At 44.1% G+C, this 26276-nt stretch overlaps 1 protein-coding gene across 1 annotated transcript in view; it reads left to right on the forward strand.

Annotated features, from left to right (window-relative positions):
- LOC106588639 (delta-type opioid receptor) overlaps positions 1-25674 on the forward strand; it is a 45488-nt gene extending 19814 nt beyond the window's left edge. The window contains exons 2-5 of the mRNA XM_014177816.3: positions 17727-17959; positions 18213-18335; positions 18776-19070; positions 19233-25674. Of these exons, the coding sequence (XP_014033291.1) occupies positions 17727-17959; positions 18213-18335; positions 18776-19070; positions 19233-19473 (892 nt within the window). The 3' untranslated portion in view covers positions 19474-25674. The remainder of the gene's footprint in view (positions 1-17726; positions 17960-18212; positions 18336-18775; positions 19071-19232) is intronic.
- Positions 25675-26276: the final 602 nt, after the last annotated feature.

The raw sequence follows: 26276 nt of genomic DNA on the forward strand, positions 1-26276 counted from the left end.
AGGTATGTAATGCATTTCACAAGGGCTTCTTCTATCATCACTGTTGCTATGTCCGACAGTAACTGTAGGCCACCAGACCCAATGCAAATACGTATGTTGTTTGTTGTTCCTCTAAAGGACGCAATGTCTTCCTCCCTCTGGAGGAAGAGGAAAGCTCCTCAGTGAAGACCAAGAGCATGCCATTGTAGGATTGGTCATTGCTGACAATGCAGTAAAACTGAGAGAAATTCAGACCAGAATTGTGCAGGGACAACCTGGTATTCAACAATGTGCAAGCATCAGCCTGACTACCATTGCTCGGACTCTGACCAAACACAGAGTTGGAATGAAACAGTTGTACACAGTTCCTTTTGAAAGGAACAGTGAGCGGGTCAAGGAACTCCGGCACCAATACGTCCAGGTATGATATCTATCCAATATGTCTTGTTCTATAGTGAGTTTTACACTATGCTACTCTACATGTAAACATGGGTTACAGTACATACAGTAGGACATACTGAAAAGCATTTACACATACTGTGTTTGATTTCTTTCAGAGAGTCAAGGAGTTGGAGGCTAATCAAAACCCACATAAAATCATTTATGTAGACGAGGCAGGTTTTAATTTAAAAAGTCTTAGGGCTAGGCCCCTTTTTTCTCAATTTCCGCCTGAATGATGTGCCCAAAGTAAACTGCTTGTTGCTCAGGCCCTGAAGCCAGGATATGCATATAATTGGTACCATTGGAAATAAAACACTTTGAAGTTGGTAGAAATGTTAAAATAATGTAGGAGAATGTAACACAATAGATATGGTAGGAGAAAATCTAAAGGAAAACCAACCAGAATGTTTATTTTGACAGCCGATTATCCTACAATGGAAAGTATTTGGGCATACTGAATTCTAGCTCCCAGGATGCAATTCCTACAGCTTCCACAGGGTGTCAGCAGTCTATGCTCAAGGTTTCAGGCTTGTAACTTCAAAAACGAATAAGAAATATCAGTTTTAGTACAGGGACACAGTCTTGGAAATGTGTGTATATGCGCGAGCGATGAAGACAGAACGCACCTGCTAAAATCGGTCTCCTATTGAACATACTTCTTTCCATAAGAAGTATTATAGTTTGATTACATTATAGGGTATCTCAGGAGTAAATTGAAACGTATTTTGACTTGTTGAAACAAAGTTTAGGGGTAGATTTTTGGATTCCTTTCTCTGCCTGTTGAACGAGTGGATTACTCAAATCGATGGCGCCAACTAAACAGACTTCTTGGGATATAAAGAAGGATTTTATCTAACAAAATGACACTACATGTTATAGCTGGGATCCTTTGGATGAGAAATCAGAGGAAGATTTTCAAAAAGTAAGTGAATATTTAATCGCAATTTGTGAATTTATAAAAACTGTGCCGGTGGAAAAATATTTTGATGTGGGGCGCCATCCTCAAACAATCTCATGGCATGCTTTCGCTGTAATGGCTACTGTACATCGGACAGTGCAGTTAGATTAACAAGAACTTAAGCTTTCAACCAATATAAGACACTTGTATGTACCTAAATGTTTAATATCCATAATTTTTATGATTATTTATTTGAATTCCGCGCCCTCCAGTTTCACCGGAAGTTGTCCCACTAGAGGGACGTCTAGCACTAACCATGGCAAGAACACCCGTCAGGGGGAAGAAACATAATCGGGAAAGGGTCACCGTTGATATACCAGGTCAGAGAGGAGCAAATATCACAATGTGTGCTGCAATCTCGAGTGCTGGTTTGTTCCTGCAGAAATGTCAGATTGATCCCTACAACAAGCTTTTGTTTTTAGATAACCTCCACCAACAAATGGTGCCAGAAGCAGAAAGGGAAAAGGTGGGGGGAAACATGAGGACATTTGTGAATGCATGGGACAATGTAGCATTCCACCATTCACATGCAATCACAAACTGGTTTGCAGCCCATCCAAGAATGGTTTCCCTTTTCCTCCCCCCCACGCACCTTTCCTCAACCCCATTGAGGAATGGAAAGTGTATGATCATCGGCCACATGACCAAATGTCCCTCCTGGATGCAATGGATGCCGGCTGCTGACACATCTCAGTTGAAGACTGCCAGGGGTGGATAAGACATGCCAAGCATTTCTATCCAAGGTGCATAGCGAGAGACGACATAAGATGTGATGTGGACGAGAACGTGGCCAAATGCCGAAGATCGTATAGATTAGAACAGGACTGTGCATTTTTGTGTTTTTTCCCTTCTGTGCTTTTTTTATACTGTAATTTTGTTTTATTTGAACACATTTGGAACCAAGGCCATGTATGTTGGATTTGTTGTTGATCAAGGCAGCAATTTCATGTTTCTAATAAAGCTTTTACTGCAGAAATTCTGTCACTTACTATTTTTTTCTACTGTACATTCTATGGAGTAAAGATGACTCATTCACTTTTATATAGTATGTTGCCAAAAATGCACACATTCAACACTCAACCAAAAAATGTGGAGTGGTTTACAGTAAAAAGAAACTGAATTGTGAAAAACTATGGATTTAATTTTGTCTATTGTCTGCAGGTAGAACTGAAACATGAAAAGTAATGCAGTTTTTGTAATGCATCAACTGTTAGTATTTTGAAAGTCATTGTGCTATGATTGACTATACGTTCCTCTTGGATAGAAAACGTGCTAGTGTTTTGACAGAATGATTAGATATTAAGTCAGGTTTGGCGTGTTTTGATAGAATGTATGTAGAGAATGTTTTTTGCATTTTGAAATGTAGACTTGGTATTTAATTAACAAAATGTGATTTTGAGCAGAAATTAACTATTTAGCTAATTGTGTGATGTAGGTGTGTTGCTGTGTTAAGAGTTTAGAAAAAGTATCTTAAGTATAGCAATTGTTAGCAATTGTTAGCAATTGTTAAAAACTGTAATGGCTAATGTTACGAATGTGTGGGGGTGCAGTTGATAAAATGTCTTGCTTGAGTCGTGTAGCTGGGGTACTACAGTAGGTGGTGTGCTTGGTTTATCCATACGTAGGGCATTAGTAGAGCTGTCTCAGGGGGAAAGCTTTCTCCAAAACTAGGGAGAATTATCCCATAAACTTGAGTAAGATTACCTTCAAACTCCATAAACTGACATCGTTTAACTCTGATTAGGTCGAAATCCTTTCTTTGGAGAAGTGTTTACTCAAACACACAAAGATGATCAATTCCAGCCTGAAATATTGTACCGAGTGGAGTGGAAGATTTATTGGGGTGTTTTTTAGGATGGGTGTGAGTCAACACCAGCTCCCGTGTCTTGCTGCATGTCTCCTCTCTTACTCGGTAGTGTGCGTGTGTTCTACTTCTGTCCCGACAGCTTGAAGAACACAGCGAGAGCTCTGGGATGAGTAGTGTGTGTTTGGTCAGGGAGGCGGTGGGAAGCGATGAGGGGTAGAGGGCACTGCCGCAGAGTATGGAGAAAACAGTGGGGGAGAAATGATGACAGATCAGACTTCCTGCTGCAAATACAAATTGTTACACCTTTCCAATATTCAAGTTATTTGAAACATATTCAAGCTATAAGGCCTTATGAACATAGAAAGTTGGTTGCAGTTTCTGTGCCTCAACTGTTCAATTTTGTAAATGCTGTCACGCTCTGACCTAGGAGAGCTGTGTTTTCTCTGTTTAGTTAGGTCAGGGTGTGATAGGTGGGTGGGCATTCTATGTTTTTGTTTTCTATGTTTTGGCCAGGTATGGTTTCCAATCAGAGGCAGCTGTCTATCGTTGTCTCTGATTGGAAGCCATACTTAGGCAGCCTGTTTTCCTGTGTTGGTGTGGGTAGTTGTTTTCCGTTTTGTTAGTATACCTGACGGAACTGTTGGCTGTCGTTTTGTTGTTCTGTTTAAGTGTTTTCATTAAAGTAAAGTATGAGCACTCTACACGCTGCGCCTTGGTCCCCTTTATACGACCCTCGTGACAGAACTACCCACCATGATTGGATCAAGCGGCATGCCCAGGCAGAAATGGACACCAGGTCACATAAGGAGTGGACGGAAAGGAGAAAATGGACTTGGGGCCAGGTAATAGAGAGATATCGGAGCCTACCGGGGAAGAACGAGAGGCAGCCCCAAACAATTTTTTTGGGGGGGGCACACGGGTAGTTTGGCTGGGCCAGGGGTGAGACCTGAGCCAACTCCCCGTGCTTATTGTGGTGAGCATGTGCCTGCCTCTCACACTCTCTCTCCAGTGCGCCTCCATAGCCCAGTACGTCCTGTGCCTGCTCCTCGCGCTCTCCCTCCAGTGCGCCTCCATAGTCCAGTAAGTCCTGTGCCTGCTCCTCGCACTCTCCCTCCAGTTCGCCTCCATAGCCCAGTACGGCCGGTGCCTGCTTTGAGCACTCGGCCCTCAGTGCGTCTCCCCAGTCCGGTGAGACCTGTTCCAGCTCCACGAATAAAGCCTCCAGTGATAATCGATGGTCCGAAGTCTGTAGAGATGATCCATGGCACGAAGCCTCCAGTGATGATCCTTGGCGCGTAACCTATAGAGATGATCCATGGCATGGAGCCAGCAGCAACGGTCACTAGTCCGGAACCTATAATGACGCTTCCCAGTCCGGAGCCTCCGGCGACGCTCCTCAGTCCGGAGCCCCCAGCGACGCTCCTCAGTCCGGAGCCTCCAGCGACGCTCCCCAGTCCGGAGCCTCCAGCGACGTTAGTATACCTGACGGAACTGTTGGCTGTCGTTTTGTTGTTTTGTTTAACTGTTTTCATTAAAGTAAAGTATGAGCACTCTACATGCTGCGCCTTGGTCCCCTTTATACGACCCTCGTTACAAATACGTCTTTACTGGTAACCAGAATGTGTTAGGTGTTATATGGCTACAATTTGATTGTTTGAAGTGTGCTTTTATGATTGCTTACTAAAAAGCTATTGTTTACCTTCTATATTTCTAAATACATAATGTCTATTTGTTTGGCTACCACTCAGATCATATTTTGGCCCTCCAATCCCCTGGTCTAAATGCTAATGTCTCCAATTCGTAGTAAACTGGCTGATTGAAACACCCTCACAACAGAGAATGTCTACAAGCAGTGTGACTAACTAGGGTTCGAGTCTGCGTGTCCAATGAACCACACAACTCTGTTAGCCTTCTGAGCTAAACCCTCGGTAATAAGTCATGAAGCAAACACAACTCTTCCTCAACTCATCTGAGGCAAGGTTAGTTATCAAGCAAGAATGGTTCACTATACCACTTCCGTTACAGTAGCAAGATATATTTTCATGTTGTGCTGCCTTTTAAACTGTCTGAAAGTTACACACTGTGGACTGGAGCCCAGCGAACATGGTCAATATTGGGACGGGTGATTAGCTAGTGGTGACAGACTGTGATCAATGACTCTGGGTGTACGTGCCTAACATACAAATGATGCCTGTGGTCAGATGAAGCTGTGTTCAATAAGACAGTAATCAATATTCACCAGCGTCAAGAGAAGGAAGCGTTCCATCTCCATCCCGTTTCTCCTGGAACCAAGGCCACTGACTGACATTTTTAAAATTACCCTCTGTTCCCTGCAGCAGTGAATCTAACACACGCAAGCACGCACACACACACACACGACCCTCTGTAGCCTGCAGCAGTGAATCTAACACACGCATGCACGCACACACACACGGCCCTCTGTAGCCTGCAGCAGTGAATCTAACACATGCATGCACGCACACACGCACACACACACGACCCTCTGTAGCCTGCAGCAGTGAATCTAACACACGCATGCACACACACACACACACACACACACACACACACACACACACACACACACACACACACACACACACACACACACACACACACACACACACACACACACACACACACACACACACACACACACGGCCCTCTGTAGCCTGCAGCAGTGATTCTAAGGATCTGCCTCCTCCATATGTTGGTTACTCTCCAGTTTTTTGGGGTTATTAATTATATTATAAAAAATGTCACATTACTTTTCACAATGCAAATTGTTTATAATAATAATAATAATAATAATAGGCCTTTTGTCAGGAATCCCGCTTCCTGAGTCTGTTTTCTGCCTGAGCTGACTGTTTTTTGTTTTGGAGTCTGTTTCCTGAGGTTCCTAAACGCACCCTGTCTGGTTGCCAGGCGACGAAGCTAGGCGGGAGAACTCTTGATTACCCACACCTGCATCTCATCAGCCATCTGCACACCTGGTCCTGATCATCACCTCTTCTCTTCATAAGCCCTGACCTGACATCCATACCCTGCCGGATCGTTAGCAATGAACAGTATGTTGTGTCAGCATATCAGCCTCATGTTACCAGAGTTAGTTTTGTTGTTCTGTACTTTTTGCCGGTTACTCACCCCCGTTTACTCTGTCTACAGTCATCCTCCCGGAACATTCAACTCCCTTGCCTGGCCGTCGGTGGTTTCAGTGACATCATTGGATCTGCCTATTCACTCTCATCAACTCACCTCCGCTGCCGCTCCGTCTCATGGATTATTCTATTTTCACCTCGAGACTATAAATAAATACTCACCTTCATTTTACTCACCTTGTCCTGGTCTGCTTCTGGGTTCAGCTTTAGAGAATCGTGACAGAACGATCCGTCCAGAAATGAACCCAGCGGACCTGGACTCCGTTCGCCATGCCATTTCCCATCAGGAGAAGATGTTGGGACAACACAGCATGGCGCTACAGGAGATCGCGCTTTCGGTTCGGAACTTTTCTGCTAGTCTGACGAGTATCGAGGCTCAGCTCAGTTTGCCGGCAGATCATCCACCACCTACTTCACCCCTCTCACCTGTCGCTTCTGGAGATGTTCCCTTCCGTGAGCCCAAGGTTCCGACGCCAGATAAATACGAAGGGGATTTGGGAAGATACCGTTCATTTCTTATGCAGTGTGGGCTAGTGCTTGATCTGGAGCCCCACTCTTACGCCACAGACAAGGCTAGGATAGCTTTTGTTATTGCACTGCTGCGTGGAAGAGCTCTGGAGTGGGCTTCAGCCATATGGGAACGACAGGACACCTGCATAGTGTCATACCAGGAGTTCACGGCAGAGCTGAGGAACCTTTTTGACCATCCTGTCCGAGGTAAGAACGCAGCTAAGCATTTGTTCTCTCTTCGCCAAGGAGCTCGCAGTGTGGCAGAATTTGTTATTGAATTCAGGACATTGGCTGTGGAGAGTGGGTGGAATGAGGAATCACTGCAAGCGTTTTTTTACCAGGGGTTGTCGGAGCAACTCAAGGACGAGTTGATCTCCTATCCTGAGCCTAGTGACCTGGACAGTCTGGTAGCATTAGCGATTCGGGTGGATAACAGAATCCGAGAGAGAAGGAGGGAGAAGCAATGGGGCACGTCCCATCAATCAGCTACTCGATTACCATTCGGGTCAGGAAGTGGACCGGAACGAGTCGATCATTATTCACCTCACGGGATGAGTGGAGGGGTCCTGCTTCCAGATCCTGAACCCATGCAAGTGGGGCGGCACTGGTTAACCAAGGAGGAGCGCCAACGTAGACGTGAGACCAACAGCTGCCTCTACTGTGGTAGCTCGGGACATTACATCTCCGCTTGTTCCCAGCGCCCGTTAAACTGCTCGGCTCGCTAAGTTTGGGAGGTCTTTTAGCGAGTCAGTTTCAACCTCTCAATAGTTCTGTTAGACCCCTTTTTCCTGCTACACTCATGAACAAGACTGAGTTTAGCGATTAACGCATTTATCGACTCAGGTGCAGATGGCAGCTTTATAGATGCCGACTTGGTGGAACAGCTGGGGCTTTCCAAGGAGAAGTTACCGGAAGCCATTGAAGCAACCACTCTGGACGGCAGTAGTCTGGCACGTATCACTATGAGGACTGAACCGGTGAAGATGTTGTTGTCAGGGAATCATTCAGAGGTTATCTCCTTCTTCATTCTGCCTTCTCCCCATGTTCCTCTGGTTCTTGGATACCCCTGGCTAAGAGAACACAATCCCACATTTGATTGGGTGACTGGCAAGGTAACTAGTTGGAGCACTGAAAGTCATGCTAACTGCCTGACGACGGTCTATTCCCATTCTGTTCCCAGTCAGGTCAGTTATTCTAACCCCCCAGATTTGTCCCTGGTTCCTGAAACATATCACGAATTGGGTGAAGTGTTCAGTAAGCAGAAGGCTCTGTCACTTCCTCCCCACCGACCTTATGATTGTTCCATTAACCTGTTCCCTGGAGCTGCCTATCCCAAGGGACGGTTATACAGTATCTCTCAACCTGAACGGGTAGCTTTGGAGACCTACATAAAGGAGTCTCTAGCTGCTGGTCTCATTCGTCTCTCGTCATCACCCCTGGGGGCAGGATTCTTTTTTGTGAGTAAGAAGGATGGCTCTCTTCGACCTTGTATTGATTATCGGGGGTTGAATGATATTACGGTCAAGAACAAGTATCCCCTACCATTGATGAGCTCAGCTTTCGAATCCTTACAGGGTGCTACGGTGTTCACTAAGCTAGATCCACGCAATGCGTATCATCTGGTCTGGATCAGAGAGGGGGACGAGTGGTTAACTGGTTTCAATACACCGATGGGTCATTTCGAGTATCTGGTGATGCCGTTTGGATTGACCAATGCTCCAGCAGTGTTCCAGAGCATGGTTAATGACGTCTTGAGAGATATGATCAGTTTGTTTGTGTTCGTTTACCTGGATGACAGTTTGATCTTCTCTAAGGAGCCTTCCAGCCACGTCCAGCATGTCAAGCAGGTTCTGCAGCGATTGTTGGAGAACCGCCTGTTTGTGAAGGCCGAAAAGTGTGAATTTCACGCCCACACTACATCCTTCCTCGGGTACATCATCTCCCGGGGAGAGATTAAGATGGATCAAGAGAAGGTTAGGGCAGTTCTGGATTGGGCCCAGCCCGATACGAGATTGCAGCTCCAGAGGTTTCTGGGGTTTGCAAATTTCTATCGTAGATTTATCCGTGACTACAGCCGTGTGTCCGCTCCATTAACTGCCCTGACTTCTAGCACCAGGACCTTCAGTTGGAATCCTGAGGCAGACTTAGCATTTCTGGAAATGAAGAGTCGATTCACCAACGCCCCGATTCTCTCTCAACCTGATGCTGCTCGGCAGTTTGTCATGGAAGTGGACGCGTCTGATGTGGGGGTTGGCGCCATCCGGTCCCAGCGAAGCTCCACTGACGGTAAACTCCATCCCTGCGCCTTCTACTCTCGTCGTCTTTCGTCTGCGGAGAGGAATTACGATGTGGGTAACCGGGAGCTTCTCGCGGTGAAACTGGCCTTGGATGAGTGGCATCACTGGTTGGAGGGAGCGGAGCAACCGTTTATTGTCTGGACTGACCACAAGAATCTTGCTTACGTGCAATCGGCTAGACGTCTCAACTCGCGTCAGGCCAGGTGGGCTTTGTTTTTTGGACGCTTTAATTTTTCCCTGACGTTCCGGCCTGGGTCTAAGAACGCAAGGCGGACGCCTTGTCCCGGATGTTCTCCAAGACGGAGGAGAGTGGGCCATGACTGAGACGATTCTTCCCCAGAACTTCCTCGTGGGAGCAGTCACATGGAGGATGGAGGAGGTTCTGGCGGGCCTTCGGACGCAGCCCGGTCCCGGTAACGGTCCACCCGGTCGGTTGTTTGTGCCTGAGTCTGTCCGTTCTGCCGTCCTCCAATGGTCCCACGCCAGCAAGATGGCTTGTCACCCGGGGGTGGCTCGGACGATGGCGTTACTACGCAGACGATTTTGGTGGCCTGCCATGGGAGAAGATACCCGGAGGTTTGTTGCTGCATGCCCAGTATGTGCACAGAATAAAAGTGCCAATCGTGCCAGCTCTGGACCTCTTCACCCCCTACCTATTCCCCGGCGACCATGGTCGCATCTGGCCCTGGACTTTGTCACTGGATTGCCCTCTTCTGATGGGAACATGGTCATTCTGACTATTGTGGACAGATTCAGCAAGTTCGCCCACTTTGTACCCATCTCCAAGCTTCCCTCTGCCTCTGAGACATCCGAGATCCTGGTTAGGGAGGTTTTCAGGGTCCACGGGTTGCCCAGTGACATAGTTTCCGACCGTGGTCCTCAGTTTACCTCTGCTGTCTGGAAATCCTTCTTTTTGGCCATTGGAGCTACTGTCAATCTCACATCTGGATTTCACCCTCAATCTAATGGTCAGGCGGAGAGAGCCAACCAGAAGATGGAATCCACGCTGCGCTGCCTTGTCTCCTCCAACCCCGCCTCTTGGGCCTCTCAGTTGCCATGGGTCGAGTATGCCCACAACACTCTCCCTACATCTGCTACTGGGATGTCTCCCTTCCAGTGCCTGTGCGGTTACCAACCTCCCTTGTTTCCTTCTCAGGAGAAGGATCTCTCGGTACCCTCGGTCCAGGCCCACATTCGTTGTTGCCACCGGACCTGGCATCGGGCCAGAAAGGCTCTCCTTAGAGTTTCTGACCGTTATCAGCTCCAGGCGAATCGTCGCCGGATTCCAGCCCCCGCTTATGCCATCGGAGATAAGGTATGGTTGGCTACACGGGATCTTCCTCTGCAGACTGAGTCGAAGAAACTGTCACCGAAGTTCATTGGTCCGTTTGTGGTGGAGAGAGTGATCAATCCTGTTGTGGTTCGACTCAAGTTGCCTAGAACGCTCAGAGTCCACCCCACCTTTCATGTCTCCTGCCTCAAGCCTGTGCCCCTCAGTCCTCTGCTACCTCCTCCGCCTCTTCCTCCTCGGATGATCAGAGGTGGTCCAGTCTACACGGTGCGCCGCATCATGGATTCCAGACGGCGGGGTCGGGGTTTCCAGTATCTCGTGGACTGGGAGGGGTATGGTCCTGAGGAGAGGAGTTGGATTCCTCGGCGTCAGATCCTCGATGATGCCCTCCTTCGTGACTTCTACCGCCTCCATCCGGGTTGTCCGCCCGGTGGCGTTCGTCGTAGGTGGGGTACTGTCAGGAATTCCGCTTCCCGAGTCTGTTTTCTGCCTGAGCTGACTGTTTTTTGTTTTGGAGTCTGTTTCCTGAGGTTCCTGAATGCACCCTGTCTGGTTGCCAGGCGACGAAGCTAGGCGGGAGAACTCTTGATTACCCGCACCTGCATCTCATCAGCCATCTGCACACCTGGTCCTGATCATCACCTCTTCTCTTCATAAGCCCTGACCTGACATCCATTCCCTTACCAGAGTTAGTTTTGTTGTTCTGTACTTTTTGCCGGTTATTCAGCCCCGTTTACTCTGTCTACAGTCATCCTCCCAGAACATTCAACTCCCTTGCCTGGCCGTCGGTGGTTTCAGTGACATCATTGGATCTGCCTATTCACTCTCATCAACTCACCTCCGCTGCCGCTCCGTCTCCTGGATTATTCTATTTTCACCTCGAGACTGTAAATAAATACTCACCTTCATTTTACTCACCTTGTCCTGGTCAGCTTCTGGGTTCAGCTTTAGAGAATCGTGACACCTTTAATCATTCAATGATAAAATGTAGTCTATATTTGTCCGGCAAGATATTTTATGTAAAATAAATGTCATGACTCTGCAAATGGTGGTCCTCAAGATGTTTTGACGGTGATTTGGTGGTCCACAGAATGGAAATGGTTGTGAACCGCTGCTCTAGGGACACAGCAATGACAGCTACAGCGCTACAATCCCCAATTAGACAGGGGTCTATGATACTATCAGAGTTCGTGTTTATCGTTGTGAACAGCATGATTTAATACAACGTTGGAACAAATATCCCACTTTTTTTTTTCAAGCTTCCAACAGGGAGGATGGACATACAAAACCACCCCTATAAACTTGTGACATTAGCTAACTACTACAGGTCCAGAACCAGTTAAAAGGATAGCATTAACAGAGTGGGCACTGTGGGCAAATATCAAAGCTAATCTTCTCCGTCTTCTGTGATTAATGCATGCACAGCTGTCATCAACATAACACGTTGTGATGAATCCTGCCTTGATGCTGTAACCTGCTGAGAAAATGCTTCGGGTTGGCAGCTGCACCCCCGTAAAAATATCCAAGCCAGTTCCCTGAACCGACCGTACCGTACAGTGCTGTACAGAACACCGTATCCTTTTACCATCCTGCCAGTACTGGTGTGTTTCAGCTCCTGTGTGTGTGTGTGTGACACTGTGCATATGACATCATGGCTCTTCCCCCACCACCCACGTCTTCTCTCCTTCTCTAGCCACTTCATCAACATCCACCCACAGAGCCCAGAGGCCACCCACTCGATGCGTCTCTCGTCGCATCTCCGTCTCAGTGTGCGTGTGTGCAAGAGTGTGTGTCTGTGTGTGTGTGCATCATGTGTAAGCCCTGGCTCCTGTAACATTGGCTCAAGGCAGATGGAAGTAGGCCATGGTTTGGACAGTTAACACCAGAAGGGACTTGGTGGTGAAGGAGATGTGTGTGTGTATGTGTGCATGTGCGTGTGTGTGTGGAGGGTGTAGTGTAGGAATGTAGTCCCGATCACGCCAGCTTAGGGCTGGCGATGATGATTCTACATATGCAGAGAGAAAACCCATCCAAGGGGTATAACAACTCCCTCTGATTCACTATTGTTTTATAAATATGCTAAATATGAGACAGTGCTGACAGTGGAGCTAGGAAGCACAGACGGATTCATAGATTAAGTTATGCTGAATCAAAGGGTTCTAACAGACGGCGAAAGAAACCTCCCATCAAGAACAGTATAAATGTCTGTATCCTGCTATATTCTGCCTCAGAACACATCTGAGCACCAGAAACTCCAGGCAATAGTTTTACTCTGGCTCTGACTTGCACTTATAATCTACTGCCGTTTGCGTATTGCTGCACTTATAATATGAAGAAATAGCCTCTCTGTTGCATTAGCCTCATTGTTTAAATTTTTTTTTGATGTGAGTGGTTATATTCATTTTGGATCTATCGCATCCCACAACTGTCCCAGAGTATGTATGGAATATTGTTTACTCGCACAGAATGACAAGTTGACCAATAGGTTAGGTAAACTTAATGTACCTTGGGGCATAGTAGATTGACATACCTGTAGGCTAGTGCTTTTGCTGTTCGTCAGGCATACTCATCTTGTTGGCGGGCGAAAACTAAATGTAGACAGTTCTAAGATCTTCAATATGCACCTCAGAATTCAGTAAGAAGAACAAGTGCAGTTGCATCCCAGGTGTGTCTGTCTTCACTTGTAGCCTACTGTGGAGCTGAGATGCCTGTGAGAAGGACCCAATCACGTGACGACGGGCATTGGCTAATAAGAATTCAGATATCTCCCATGATTGACAGGTCTTTCAGCCATCCGTCATGCAATAGATCGCCCTCCACCTGATCAATAGAAATATGTTATTACAGTGAGGGAAAGTATTTGATCCCCTGCTGATTTTGTATGTTTGCCCACTGACAAAGAAATGATCAGTCTATAATTTTAATGGTAGGTTTATTTGAACAGTGAGAGACAGAATAACAAAAATCCACAAAAACGCATGTCAAAAATGTTATAAATTGATTTGCATTTTAATGAGGGAAATAAGTATTTGACCCCCTCTCAATCAGAAAGATTACTGGCTCCCAGGTGTCTTTTATACAGGTAACGAGCTGAGATTAGGAGCACACTCTTAAAGGGAGTGCTCCTAATCTCAGTTTGTTACCTGTATAAAAGACACCTGTCCACAGAAGCAATCAATCAATCAGATTCCAAACTCTCCACCATGGCCAAGACCAAAGAGCTCTCCAAGGATGTCAGGGACAAGATTGTAGACCTACACAAGGCTGGAATGGGCTACAAGACTATCGCCAAGCAGCTTGGTGAGAAGGTGACAACAGTTGGTGCGATTATTCGCAAATGGAAGAAACACAAAAGTACTTTCAATCTCCCTCAGCCTGGGGCTCCATGCAAGATCTCACCTCATGGAGTTGCAATGATCATGAGAACGGTGAGGAATCAGCCCAGAACTACACGGGAGGATCTTGTCAATGATTTCAAGGCAGCTGGGACCATAGTCACCAAGAAAACAATTGGTAACACACTACGCCGTGAAGGACTGAAATCCTGCAGCACCCGCAATGTCCCCCTGCTCAAGAAAGCACATATACATGCCCGTCTGAAGTTTGCCAATGAACATCTGAATGATTCAGAGGACAACTGGGTGAAAGTGTTGTGGTCAGCTGAGACCAAAATGGAGCTCTTTGGCATCAACTCAACTCGCCATGTTTGGAGGAGGAGGAATGCTGCCTATGACCCCAAGAACACCATCCCCACCGTCAAAGGGGACAGGACAACTTCTCCGCATCAAAGGGACGATGGACGGGGCCATGTACCGTCAAATCTTGGGTGAGAACCTCCTTCCCTCAGCCAGGGCATTGAAAATGGGTCGTGGATGGCTATTCCAGCATGACAATGACCCAAAACACACGGCCAAGGCAACAAAGGAGTGGACAAAATCCCTCCTGAGATGTGTGCAAATCTGGTGGACAACTACAAGAAACGTCTGACCTCTGTGATTACCTACAAGGGTTTTGCCACCAAGTACTAAGTCATGTTTTGCAGAGGGGTCAAGTACTTATTTCCCTCATTAAAATGCAAATCAATTTATAACATTTTTGACATGCGTTTTTCTGGATTTTTTTGTTGTTTTTCTGTCTCTCACTGTTCAAATAAACCTACCATTAAAATTATAGACTGATAATTTCATTGTCAGTGGGCAAACGTACAAAATCAGCAGGGGATCAAATACTTTTTTCCCTCACTGTATGTCTCGGGGAACTGAGATGATATGTATGCAATAGGCCATTTTGATTGTCTCAGTTCATTGCTCCATGATATTAGGCAGAATAAGGACAGCGAAGAGACTTTTGTGTGCAAGAGGAGCACAACGAAAGATAAATCCACCCCAGCTCAGAGCTCAGAGCTCTGTGTCTTACCATACCACATATTGATTAGTTCCTTAACTACAGGGAGAATGCATTACAGAAAGGAGGACATTTATCAAATTCCAACTCCAAAACCAATTGTGATTAAATCGCAACCCTCCCCTGATCAAGATCGAGGACTAGAGCCTCCAGTTGTCTGGTAATTAGATGTGTGTGTCTATGTGTGCATTGGCATGCGTGTCTGTGTGACTTGATGAGACGTATTTTGACTGAAATGAATAGCAGGTCAAGTGCAAAGTCAGCAGGGTTTAACACTTCTGTAGGAGCCGAAGGAGCAGAAGAGAAAGCAGCAAATGACCAGCAGCTCAAAGCAGCAGGCACTCGACAGCCCTGCCCCTTCTCACCCCTAACCCACCATTAATCTCATACGCAAATGGGATGCCTAAACATGGGATGGTCATCACAATTCTGGCTCTAGGTCTCTTTGCTGACTTCCATTATAGCACCAGTCCCCAGAGGGAATTGGCTGGTAGTGTTTATGCAGTATGAGCTGGAAGTGCACGGACTGTTAATACATGTTATCGACCAAGGAGAGGAAAATCAACAGGCTACAATGTATTTATTACTGGGCAACAGGGAACAGTAAGGTTTGGAGCTTACAGTCACTGTCAACAACTGACCAACGCCAAGAGCTGATTTCCATATTCCAGTAAATGTTGTTTACTTCATTCTGAGTGTTGTTTGGTTTAATTTTGTTGTCCTTTTGGTGTTTGAAAGGCAATAGCTTTTATGGTGAACACACACATCTGGACCATTGACTAAATTGACTTAATTTATCCACAAAGCCGTGCAGCGGAGTGCAAAAATCTAATCGACAAGCACTGTACTCTTTTAGGCAAACCAATGACAACACTAGTGTAGTCTGTACCTCTACAGCCTTTTACATACAGACCCATGGGCTATGACTAACAGAAAACTGTTTTGAAGACAAAGTCAGTTAAGATAGAATATACAGTTGAAGTCGGAAGTTTACATACACCTTAGCCAAATACATTTAAACTCAGCTTTTCACAATTCCTGACATTTAATCCTCGTAAAAATTCCCTATCTTAGGTCATTTAGGATCACCACTTTATTTTAAGAATGTGAATTGTCCGAATAATAGCGGAGAGAATGATTTATTTCAGCTTTTACTTCTTTCATCACATTCCCAGTGGGTCAGAAGTTTACATACACTCAATTAGTATTTGGTAGCATTGCCTTTAAATTGTTTAACTTGGGTCAAACGTTTCGGGTAGCCTTTCACAAGCTTCCCACAAGTTGGGTGAATTTTGGCCCATTCCTCCTGACAGAGCTGGTGTAACTGAGTCAGGTTTGTAGGCCTCCTTTCTCGCACATGCTTTTAAGTTCTGCCCACAAATTTTCTATAGGATTGAGGTCAGGGCTTTGTGATGGCCACTCCAATACCTTGACTTTGTTGTCCTTAAGCCATTTTGCCACAACTTTGGAAGTATGCTTGGGGTGATTGTCTATTTGGAAGACCCATTTGTGACCTAGCTTTAACTTCCTGACTGATGTCTTGAGATGTTGCTTCAATATATCCACATAATTTTCCTGACATCTATTTTGTGAAGTGCACCAGTCCCTCCTGCAGCAAAGCACCCTGACAACATGATGCTGCTTCACGGTTGGGATGGTGTTCTTCAGCTTGCAAGCCTCCCCCTTTTTCCTCCAAACATAACGATGGTCATTATGGCCAAACAGTTCTATTTTTGTTTCATCAGACCAGAGGACATTTCTCAAAAAGTACAGTCTATGTCCCCATGTGCAGTTGCAAACCGTAGAGTGGCTTTTTTATGGCAGTTTTGGAGTAGTGGCTTCTTCCTTGCTGAGCGGCCAGTCAGGAGGTTAAAGCTTGGTCGCAAATGGGTCTTCCAAATAGACAAGGTATTGGAGTGGCCATCACAAAGCCCTGACCGCAATCCTATAGAAAATGTGTGGGCAGAACTTAAAAAGCGTGTGCAAGCAAGGAGGCCTTCAAACCTGACTCAGTTACACCAGCTCTGTCAGGAGGAATGGGCCAAAATTCACCCAACTTATTGTGGGAAGCTTGTGGAAGGCTACCTGAAATATTTGACCCAAGTTAAACAATTTAAAGGCATTGCTGACAAATACTAATTGAGTGTATGTAAACTAATGACCCACTGGGAATATAAAATAAATAAATAAATCATTCTCTCTACTATTATTCTGACATTTCAAGTTCTTATAATAAAGTGGTGATCCTAACTGACCTAAGACAGGGAATTTTTACTAGGATTAGATGTCAGGAATTGTGAAAAAAAAATGAGTTTAAATGTATTTGGCTAAGGTGTATGTAAACTTACGACTTCAGTTGTATATTGTGCCTTCAGAGAGTTGCTGTCCCCATTAAGCCAATATCTCTGTAACTAGTGAGTCAACCAACATGCTCTTGAGAAGGTCTAATTAATAAACTCTAAAGAAAACTTATCTGTGGGGGAGTTACGGAAATTCGAAATTGGCCTTTTTTTAGAGGAATAGAACAAAAAAGTATCAGAAGTAGTTATGATCTAATACAGATCCCATAGTGGGAAATGTTATCAGGAAAATGTTCATCTTTAAACAGTGATCATGATCTGATCATGACAATGCTTTAGAAAAACTATACACTGAATTATGTGGTTAGAGCTACTTGTAGCTCAGTAATGCTTTAATCTTTAATCACTCATTCAGATAGAAATAGAAATGTTTCCGAAAACAATTAGAACAGCATGTTTTGCTGTTCCACGCATGTTCAACACACAGCAAGAGATCAATTATCTTTACTCATCTTCGAAGAAACCAACAGACGCTTTTATAGCAACATCTACTTAACTCATTTCTCTGCCTCTGTCCACAGATACACCAAGATGAAGACATCCACCAACATCTACATCTTTAATCTGGCTCTAGCGGACGCCCTAGCCACCAGCACACTGCCCTTCCAGAGCGCCAAGTACCTGATGGGGACCTGGGCGTTCGGAGAGGTCCTCTGTAAGGTGGTCATCGCCATCGACTACTACAACATGTTCACCAGCATCTTCACCCTGACCATGATGTCTGTGGACCGTTACATCGCTGTGTGCCACCCAGGTAAAGGGAGAAAAGCATTCCACATGGCACACTATTCCCTTTATAGTGCACTACTTTTAACCAGAGCTTAAAAGTAGCGCACTTAGTAGGGAATAGGGTGCCATTTGGAATGCATCCAGATCAACTCCTATCATCTCGCGTAAATAAATGAAAGGGTGCTTAGAACCAATAATCCACCACATAAAAATGAAAAAAGTCCAGCAGTCGCTGTAATATATGTTGCAATTGAACCGTAATTTTCTGTGTCACCCAGTGAGAGCCCTGGAGTTCAGGACGCCTGCCAAGGGTAAGATCATCAATGTTCTGATCTGGGTTCTGTCCTCTGCCATTGGAGTGCCCATCATGGTCATGGCTGTGACCAAAACGACAGACAGTGGTGAGACAGCATCGTTAAACTAGCAAGCACGTTTTTTTACACTTCTTTCAAAGGATTTCTTGTATAGCCTCACCCATGTTGGAGTTTTCATCATTTGAAACTCAACATGTTTTGGGGAATATTTCTGTTAAATTCTTGGTTTTTTAATCTCATTAAATAAGGGGATAAATCCCTCTTACTACAAAAATGTACAGTATATTAAATCTTTGGTCAACATATGAATGATCTCTATAACATAAACCTACTACAGTCTTCTCTCTAGAACTGTCTGTTTTTTAATCCCATTAAATAAGGGGATAAGTCTCTCTTCCTGCAAATTTACAGCATGTTAAATCTTTGGTCAAAACCCCTCTCTCCGCCTTTCACCCCTCTCTCCGGCTCTTCACCTCTCTCTCCGCCTCTTCACCCCTCTCTCCGCCCCTTCACCCCTCTCTTCCTAGGTCAGACTATGTGCACGCTGAAGTTCCCCGACCCTGACTGGTACTGGGACACGGTCACTAAGATCTGCGTGTTCATCTTTGCCTTCATCGTCCCTGTCATGGTCATCACCATCTGCTATGGTCTGATGATACTGCGTCTGCGCAGTGTCCGCCTGCTCTCCGGCTCTAAGGAGAAGGATCGCAACATGCGCCGCATCACCCGCATGGTCCTCGTGATCGTCGCGGCCTTCATCATCTGCTGGACACCCATCCACATCTTCATCATCATCAAGACCCTGGTGGAGATCAACTCTAGGTAAGAATTTATGTTTTGTGTACTTTTATTTTCTTGTTAATTTTACTGTGTGCTTGTATTGCTTTTTATTAATCTTGCTTATTTTATTAGGTCAAATTACTTGGAAAAAGGGCATAAAATAAAATGAATTATACATCATTTATCATTGCTTATTATTAACAGGAACCCCTACGTGAAAGCCAGTTGGCACCTCTGCATTGCACTGGGCTACATGAACAGTAGTCTCAACCCCGTTCTCTACGCTTTCCTGGATGAGAACTTCAAGAGGTGCTTCCGGGACTTCTGCCTGCCCTGCCAGACCCGCGTGGAACGCAACTCTCTCAACACGGGTCGGAATGCCAACAGGGAACCCGTGTCAGTCTGCGCTCCGATTGCAGCTGGGAAGGAAAGGAAGCCTGTATGACTAGGCATGGACCAGATCCCTTGTGGTTCTGGTTCTCAATCCAGGAGGGCCCAGCAAGACTTGCAGTCTGAGGTCACCCAGATCTCCACAACAGAGTTCTGACAGGATAAACAATGATTTAGTGAGACTCACACAGTTGTCAGTAAAGAGGGACCCAAACCACAGCATAGGTTTTTTTTTGACCACATCATTAATATTCCTCCCAGTGAGATTTAGGAATGTTCTTTATTGTTGCTCAGAAGGAGACAGATTCAATGTTTCACCATAAATCGTTTCCCGCTATCCAGAGACAATCTGTGACGGTGCCAGGGCTTTTTGAGTAGCGCATTTCTGGTTTGTGACAAATGGATGTCTGGCTGCAGAGAGAATACACAGGATGTTGTCAAGGACAGTTGTCCAAAGAGTGCCACATGGTTTCATCAATTAGTCATCCTTGTTTCTGACTGATGACAAGCTGCACAAATATGGGACTGGGGATGTTTTTAAAATATAGGCAACAGGGTAAGGGAAACCACCAAATGAGTACATACAGTGCATTCGGCAACTATTCAGACCCCTTTTCTACATTTTGTTATGTTACTGCCTTATTCTAAAATGTATTCAATTACAGCCTCAAGTCTTCTTGGGTATGACACTACAAGCTTGGCACATCTGTATTTGGGGAGTTTCTCCCCTTCTTCTCTACAGATCCTCTCAAGCTCTGTCAGGTTGGATGGGGAGCGTCACTGCACAGTTATTTTCAGGTCTCTCCAGAGATGTTTGATTGGGTTTAAGTTCGGACTCTGGCTGGGCCACTCAATGACATTCAGAGACTTGCCCCAAAGCCAGTCCTGCGCTGTCTTGGCTGTGTGGTTAGGGTCATTGTCCTGATGGAAGGTGAACCTTCACCGCAGTCTGAGGTTCTGAGCCCTCTTGAGCAGGTTTTCATCAAGGATCTCTCTATACTTTGCTCCGTTGATCTTTCCCTTGATCCTGACTAGTCTCCCAGTCCCTGCTGCTGAAAAACATCCCGACAGCATGATGCTGCCACCACCATATTTCACCGTAGGGATGTTGCCAGGTTTCCTCGAGATGTGACGCTTGGCATTCAGGCCAAAGAGTTAAATTTTGGTTTCATCAGACCAGAGAATCTTGTTTCTCATGGTCTGAGAGTTCTTTAGGTGTCTTTCGGAAACTCCAAGCTGGCTGTCATGTGCCTTTTACTGAGGGGTGGCTTCTGTCTGGCCACTCTACCATAAAGGCCTGATTGGTGGAGTGCTGCAGAGATGGTTGTCCTTCTGGAAGGTTCTCCCAACTCCACAGAGGAACGCTGGACCTCTGCCAGATTGAGCATCGGGTTCTTGTTCAACTCCCTGACCAAGGCCCTTCTCCACAATTGCTCAGTTTGGCCGGGCGGCCAGCCAGCTCTAAGAATAGTCTTGATTGTTCCAAACATCTTCCATTTAAGAATGATGGAGGCCACTCTTTTCTTGTGGACCTCCAATGCTGCAAACATTTTTTGGTACCCTTCCCCAGATCTTTGCCTCAACACAATCCTGTCTCGGAGCTCAACGGACAATTCCTTTGACCTCATAGCTTAGATTTTTCTCTGACATGCACTGTCACCTGTGTGACCTTATACAAACAGGTGTGTGCCTTTCCAAATGATGTCCAATCAACTGAATTTATCACAAGTGGAGTCCAATAAAGTTGTAAAAACATCTCAGTGATGATCAATGGAAAGGGTCTGAATACTTATGTAAATACGTTTTCGGTTTTTTAATTTGAATACATTTGCAAAAATATCAAAAAACCTGTTTTCACTTTGTCATTTTGGGGTATTGTGTGTAGATTGATGAGGACAAAAAAATATTTTTATACATTTTAGAAAAAGGCTGTAACAAAATGTGGAAAGGTCAAGGGGTCTGAATACTTTCCGAATGCATTGCATGTGGACATCTGAAATATGGACTTTTGGCCCTGGAGGGGGAAGAGAAAACACCCAAAACAGTTCAGTGAAAATGACAGTTACAGCTAACGGACTTGGCAAAGATTCCAAATACTAAACAGTGGTCGATTTGTATCTCATGTACCAGAAACTGCATCATCCATCTTGAAGTAGTGAGAATAGAAAAGGACAGACTTTAGTTTGGCTACAGTACACTGAGTGTGTGATGTCAATGCTCCTCACAGTAGCCTTGTGCTTTGACAAACTGAGAAAGTGGAGAAGCATGAATGTTCAACCTTGTTTGATCTTCTTTTTATTCCCTGGGAAGCAAGCACCTGTAAACTAACATTGATGAGGAACTTTAAAGACTGCTGAGGCATGTTCTAAGCACACTTAACTCTACTTCCATGGAGTCAAACTAAGATCTAATGGGAAAAACCAAACATTATTTTCCACTTTCCCATCTACTTCAAAAGGAAAAACAATTACATTTCACATGCTACGGAAGAAGAAGAAACTACAGATTATTTTTGACAGGTTGGATGATGGATGAAAGCATACTTTAGTGCAAAGCACTAGGGCACGAGACACATAAACAAAATGGGAAAATGGGGCTGATAGCTATGTGATTCTGTAGCCAACATTATTTTTTTATACTATATACTGTAAATAAAAACATTGCTTAGAGAATTCCCTACTGACTGAAAATACGCTCCGACACCGCCGTTGTTGTCAAAGTGAGATAATGTTAGAACACTCAATATTTTATATTTTATGACATTCGCAACATGGAACATTTCTACATCGAAATCTACCACAGAGCTCTGTACCTACTTGTGCCCTATAGCTGAGAATCCAGGAGGGTTCAAACTACTGTACCATAACATTTTCTTTCCAACGACACCTTGGCTGTCGGCTCCAAGCCTACTTTCATGGGAAGGTTTTATCGGTTGGAGCAGAGAGGTAGAAGGGACCACTGAGAGGAATAATGAAATAGTTATAGACCACTGATTGAGGTTGGAGGAGCAGACAGAAGCCGCTGGGACCGCATAGTCCAATCTTGATCTACACTCTTTGTGAATGCATTACTACTCTGATGACAACAACAACAACTGCAGAACACTCACTGTGGACAGCAAAACAACTTTAAACTGGAAGAGTATGGCGGCTTGTGAAACCGAAACCACAAACCTCTTGAGACTCACTGAGCATTTATATAGCTGAACCAAGTGAGATTTGAATAGGACTCACTATCTGTGTTACTGTGTAATTGGAGAAAAACATTGTGTCATTTGTCAAATAAAATCTATGGCAGATTAAACTATGCTTAAATAAGGATGCATTGAAAAGGCATCTATTCTCTATATAGTGCATTACTTTTGAACACACAGCAGGTCCATTCTGCTCTGATCAAAAGTACACTCTTAGAAAAAAGGTGATATCTAAAACCTAAAAGGGTTCTTTGGCTGTCCCCAAAGGAGAATCCTTTAAATAACCTTTTTTGGTTCCAGATAGAATCTTTTTGGTTCCAGGTAGAACCATTTTCAGTACCATGTCGAACCCTTTCCATAGAGGGTTCTACATATGGAACCCAAACGGGTTCTACCTGTAACCAAAAGGGTTCTCCTACGGGGACAGCCAAGGAACCCATTTGGAACCATTTTTTTATAAGAATGTAGTGCACTATAGGGAATAGGGAGCAATTTGGCACGCAGGCTCTATGAAACTGTGCAGTTGGAGAGAAACATTGTGTCATCTGTCTAGATAAATCTATGGCAGATTAGAGAGACTTAACTATGGCATTAAGTCATGATAAAATTCCAAAAATAGATGATAGCAGCGCTCAATTAAACTTTGAGGGCATCAATCAATGATAGCCATTAAGTTGAAAATCACTCTTTGTATTTCATAGGCTATAATTTGAGTTTATTATCGGGTATACATTCTCCTGGTAACCTTGCAAAAAATCAATGCTGATGAAATATCCAGCCTGTAAATCCTGCCATAGATTGCATCCCACATGGCACCCTATTCCCTACATAGTGTACTACATTTGACCAAGTAGTGCACTATGCAGGATTAGGGGACCATTTCAGACGCAGTTATAGTTTTGAATGACCTTGAACACGATGCTCTGTCACGAACCACTGTGACAAACCCCAAAATGATGACGAAAGTTTTGTGAATCATTTTGACAAATGATACTAACTAGCACAGACTAAAAAAGAAAATATAATATAATTACTGCTTATGTCGATTTCATTCTTACATATTTCTAATGATATGTATCTGTATGTCTGTGGACATACTGAAGTCAGAAGGATACAACAGCTGCCAAAACAAAAGTCAGTTCTAAACTAAAATCACTTAACATGACTTTGTAGTATACAAAACATTAAGAACACCTGCTCTTTCCATGACATAGACTGCCCAGGTGAATCCAGGTGAAAGCTATGATCCCTTATTGTTGATAAATCCACTTCAATCAGTGTAAATGAAGGGGTGGAGACAGGTTAAAGAAGGATTTTTAAGCCTTGAGACAATTGAGACATGGATTGTGTATGTGTGCCATTCGGAGTGTGAATGGGCAAGACAAAAGATTTAAGTGCCTTTGAACGGGGTATGGTAGTAGGTGCTAGGCGCACCGGTTTGAGTGTGTCAAGAACTGCAACACTGCTGGGTATTTCATGCTCAACAGTTTCCCGTGTGCATCAAGAATGGTCCACCACTCGAAGGACATCCAGCCAACGTGACAACTGTGAGAAGCATTGGAGTCAAAATGGGCCAGCATCCCAGTGGAACGCTTTTGACACCTTGTAGAGACAAATTGAGGCTGTTCTGAGGTCAAAAGTTCGCCCTCTTTTTCAGTTATAGGTGAAACAACTGGTGTATGTGATTCTGTATGCTTTCTTTATGATAACTTTATGATATTTTCATAGTGATATTTGATCACATAGTCTACTGCTGAGGCTAGCCCTAAATGCTAAAAAAAAATAAGAAAGAAACTGATTCAGTTCGACTTAAATTGTACAAATGTAATTATTAACTGAGACTATTTTATTCCTGGTCTTATTTGCAGTATATTTCCTGGCAGTGAGTAAAAATGCTTCAGCACTAAGAACACAGACTACTGAATTATTTACAGCTGAATCAATTTCTGCTTTATGTTCTCTTCGCTTTTGTCAGTATTCCTGAGACCCACCTTATATGTGATTCTAAAATCATGTATTTACGTGGTAGCAACAAAGGAAGATAGTGTATTAAAATGTGAACAGCCTACACATCGTTATGTATTACAGATATGATATTGACATGTTGACATGCATTAGCTTTGCAAACAAGCACAAATCTACCGGGTAGAGATATTTAAGTACTTTTCTACCGTGTAACAATGTTCACACCTTCTGTAAATGAACTGTACATGGCAATATAATGGCCATCTAAGTATGGTTTTAACACCCTTTAATACACCGTGGGACCATAATGGTAAAGAGTACAGTACGTCACACTGAAAAAAGCGTGCTAATGTCATAAAATAGAAAATGGCCACTGTTGCTAATAGCCTACTATAGCCTACTATAGCCTTCTTGCCTCTGAGTGTCTGCTATTGAATAATGGATGTTACTTTGATTAAGGCTAACTCCTGCATCATTTTTCTCAAATACCGCTGTCAATAGCTGCAGTATTGTACCTTTGCGTACTCTCTTTATGTGAATGACTCTTTGTGTTGAATCTCCTATCTTCTTTGTTCACAATCTATCGTTCATGTTTTTTATACTTATATTTTGGTAACACTTTATATAATAGTTAATCTACAGATGTTCAACAAACTATCTGTAGACAATCAGCAGCATTTCAACAGCTTGTCTTTTGCTTACAGATTGACTATCTAATCCAAACAAAGTGTTTCCTATACTTTTTCTATCACTCTTCTTCTGCCGTGCTTTGGATATTGCAGTTAGCTAATTTTTTCATGAATTAATATAAATTGATATGGAACTCCTTTAAAAACGATAAAATATTGGAACGTTTCTGTAACATTAATAAAAAAAAGATGTATGTTTGCTTGTATTCAATGTATTGCCAGAGACTGTAAGGTATTTGTGCTATTCATACTTGAGTCCATCATGGTTAACCTTGCAGTGGTCATGCAGTAATCCTTATAGTTTATAGTTTAAGATAGATGAGCATCTATTGTAAAATGCATTGATGAACGAACAGCAAGCCAAGATGTTTTACAAGAAGCCTGTCTCGGATTATTGATTAAAAAAAAAACACAAATCAATAAAATGAACATGGTAGCAAATTATGTGTCCCAATTTGTAAAAACCATGGATTGATTTGTAGAGCCAATGGTGTCTCACACCCATTCGCATTATATAATGTTTTTTCTTGTGTCCCTCAATTTTCTATGATATGTTATGCTCTCCATTTTGTATGCTGTATTACGTCCTCCATTTTCTATGATATGTTACGAATGGTCTGGTGGCAGAATATAGGAAGTACAGTATCATACATCTTAGCGGTCGTACAGTATCATACGCCTTGTTGCGTTAGCATTTGTGGCTAGCATTAGCTAGGTAAGGGGTTAGGGTCAGGGGTGTACTATGTCTAGTTTGAGGAACTGTGGATGGATAGCTAAACTATTAGTTACTGTCCTCACTGTACATTGTAACAGTCAAAAGCCAAAAACAGAAAAACAAAGACCGATAACACTTTATTTGGATAGTCCATCTGTAGATGCATTTCAACTAACTATCTAGTATCCCTAACCCTCGCTCTAACCCTAACCTTAACCTTTATCCTAACCCTTTACTTAATTAACCCTTACCCTAAACCTTATTCTAAACCTAACCATAACCCTAACTTTAGCAAG

Source organism: Salmo salar, chromosome 27 (assembly GCF_965601325.2).
Source record: "Salmo salar chromosome 27, fSalSal1, whole genome shotgun sequence".
NCBI classification, from domain to species: Eukaryota; Metazoa; Chordata; class Actinopteri; order Salmoniformes; family Salmonidae; genus Salmo; species Salmo salar.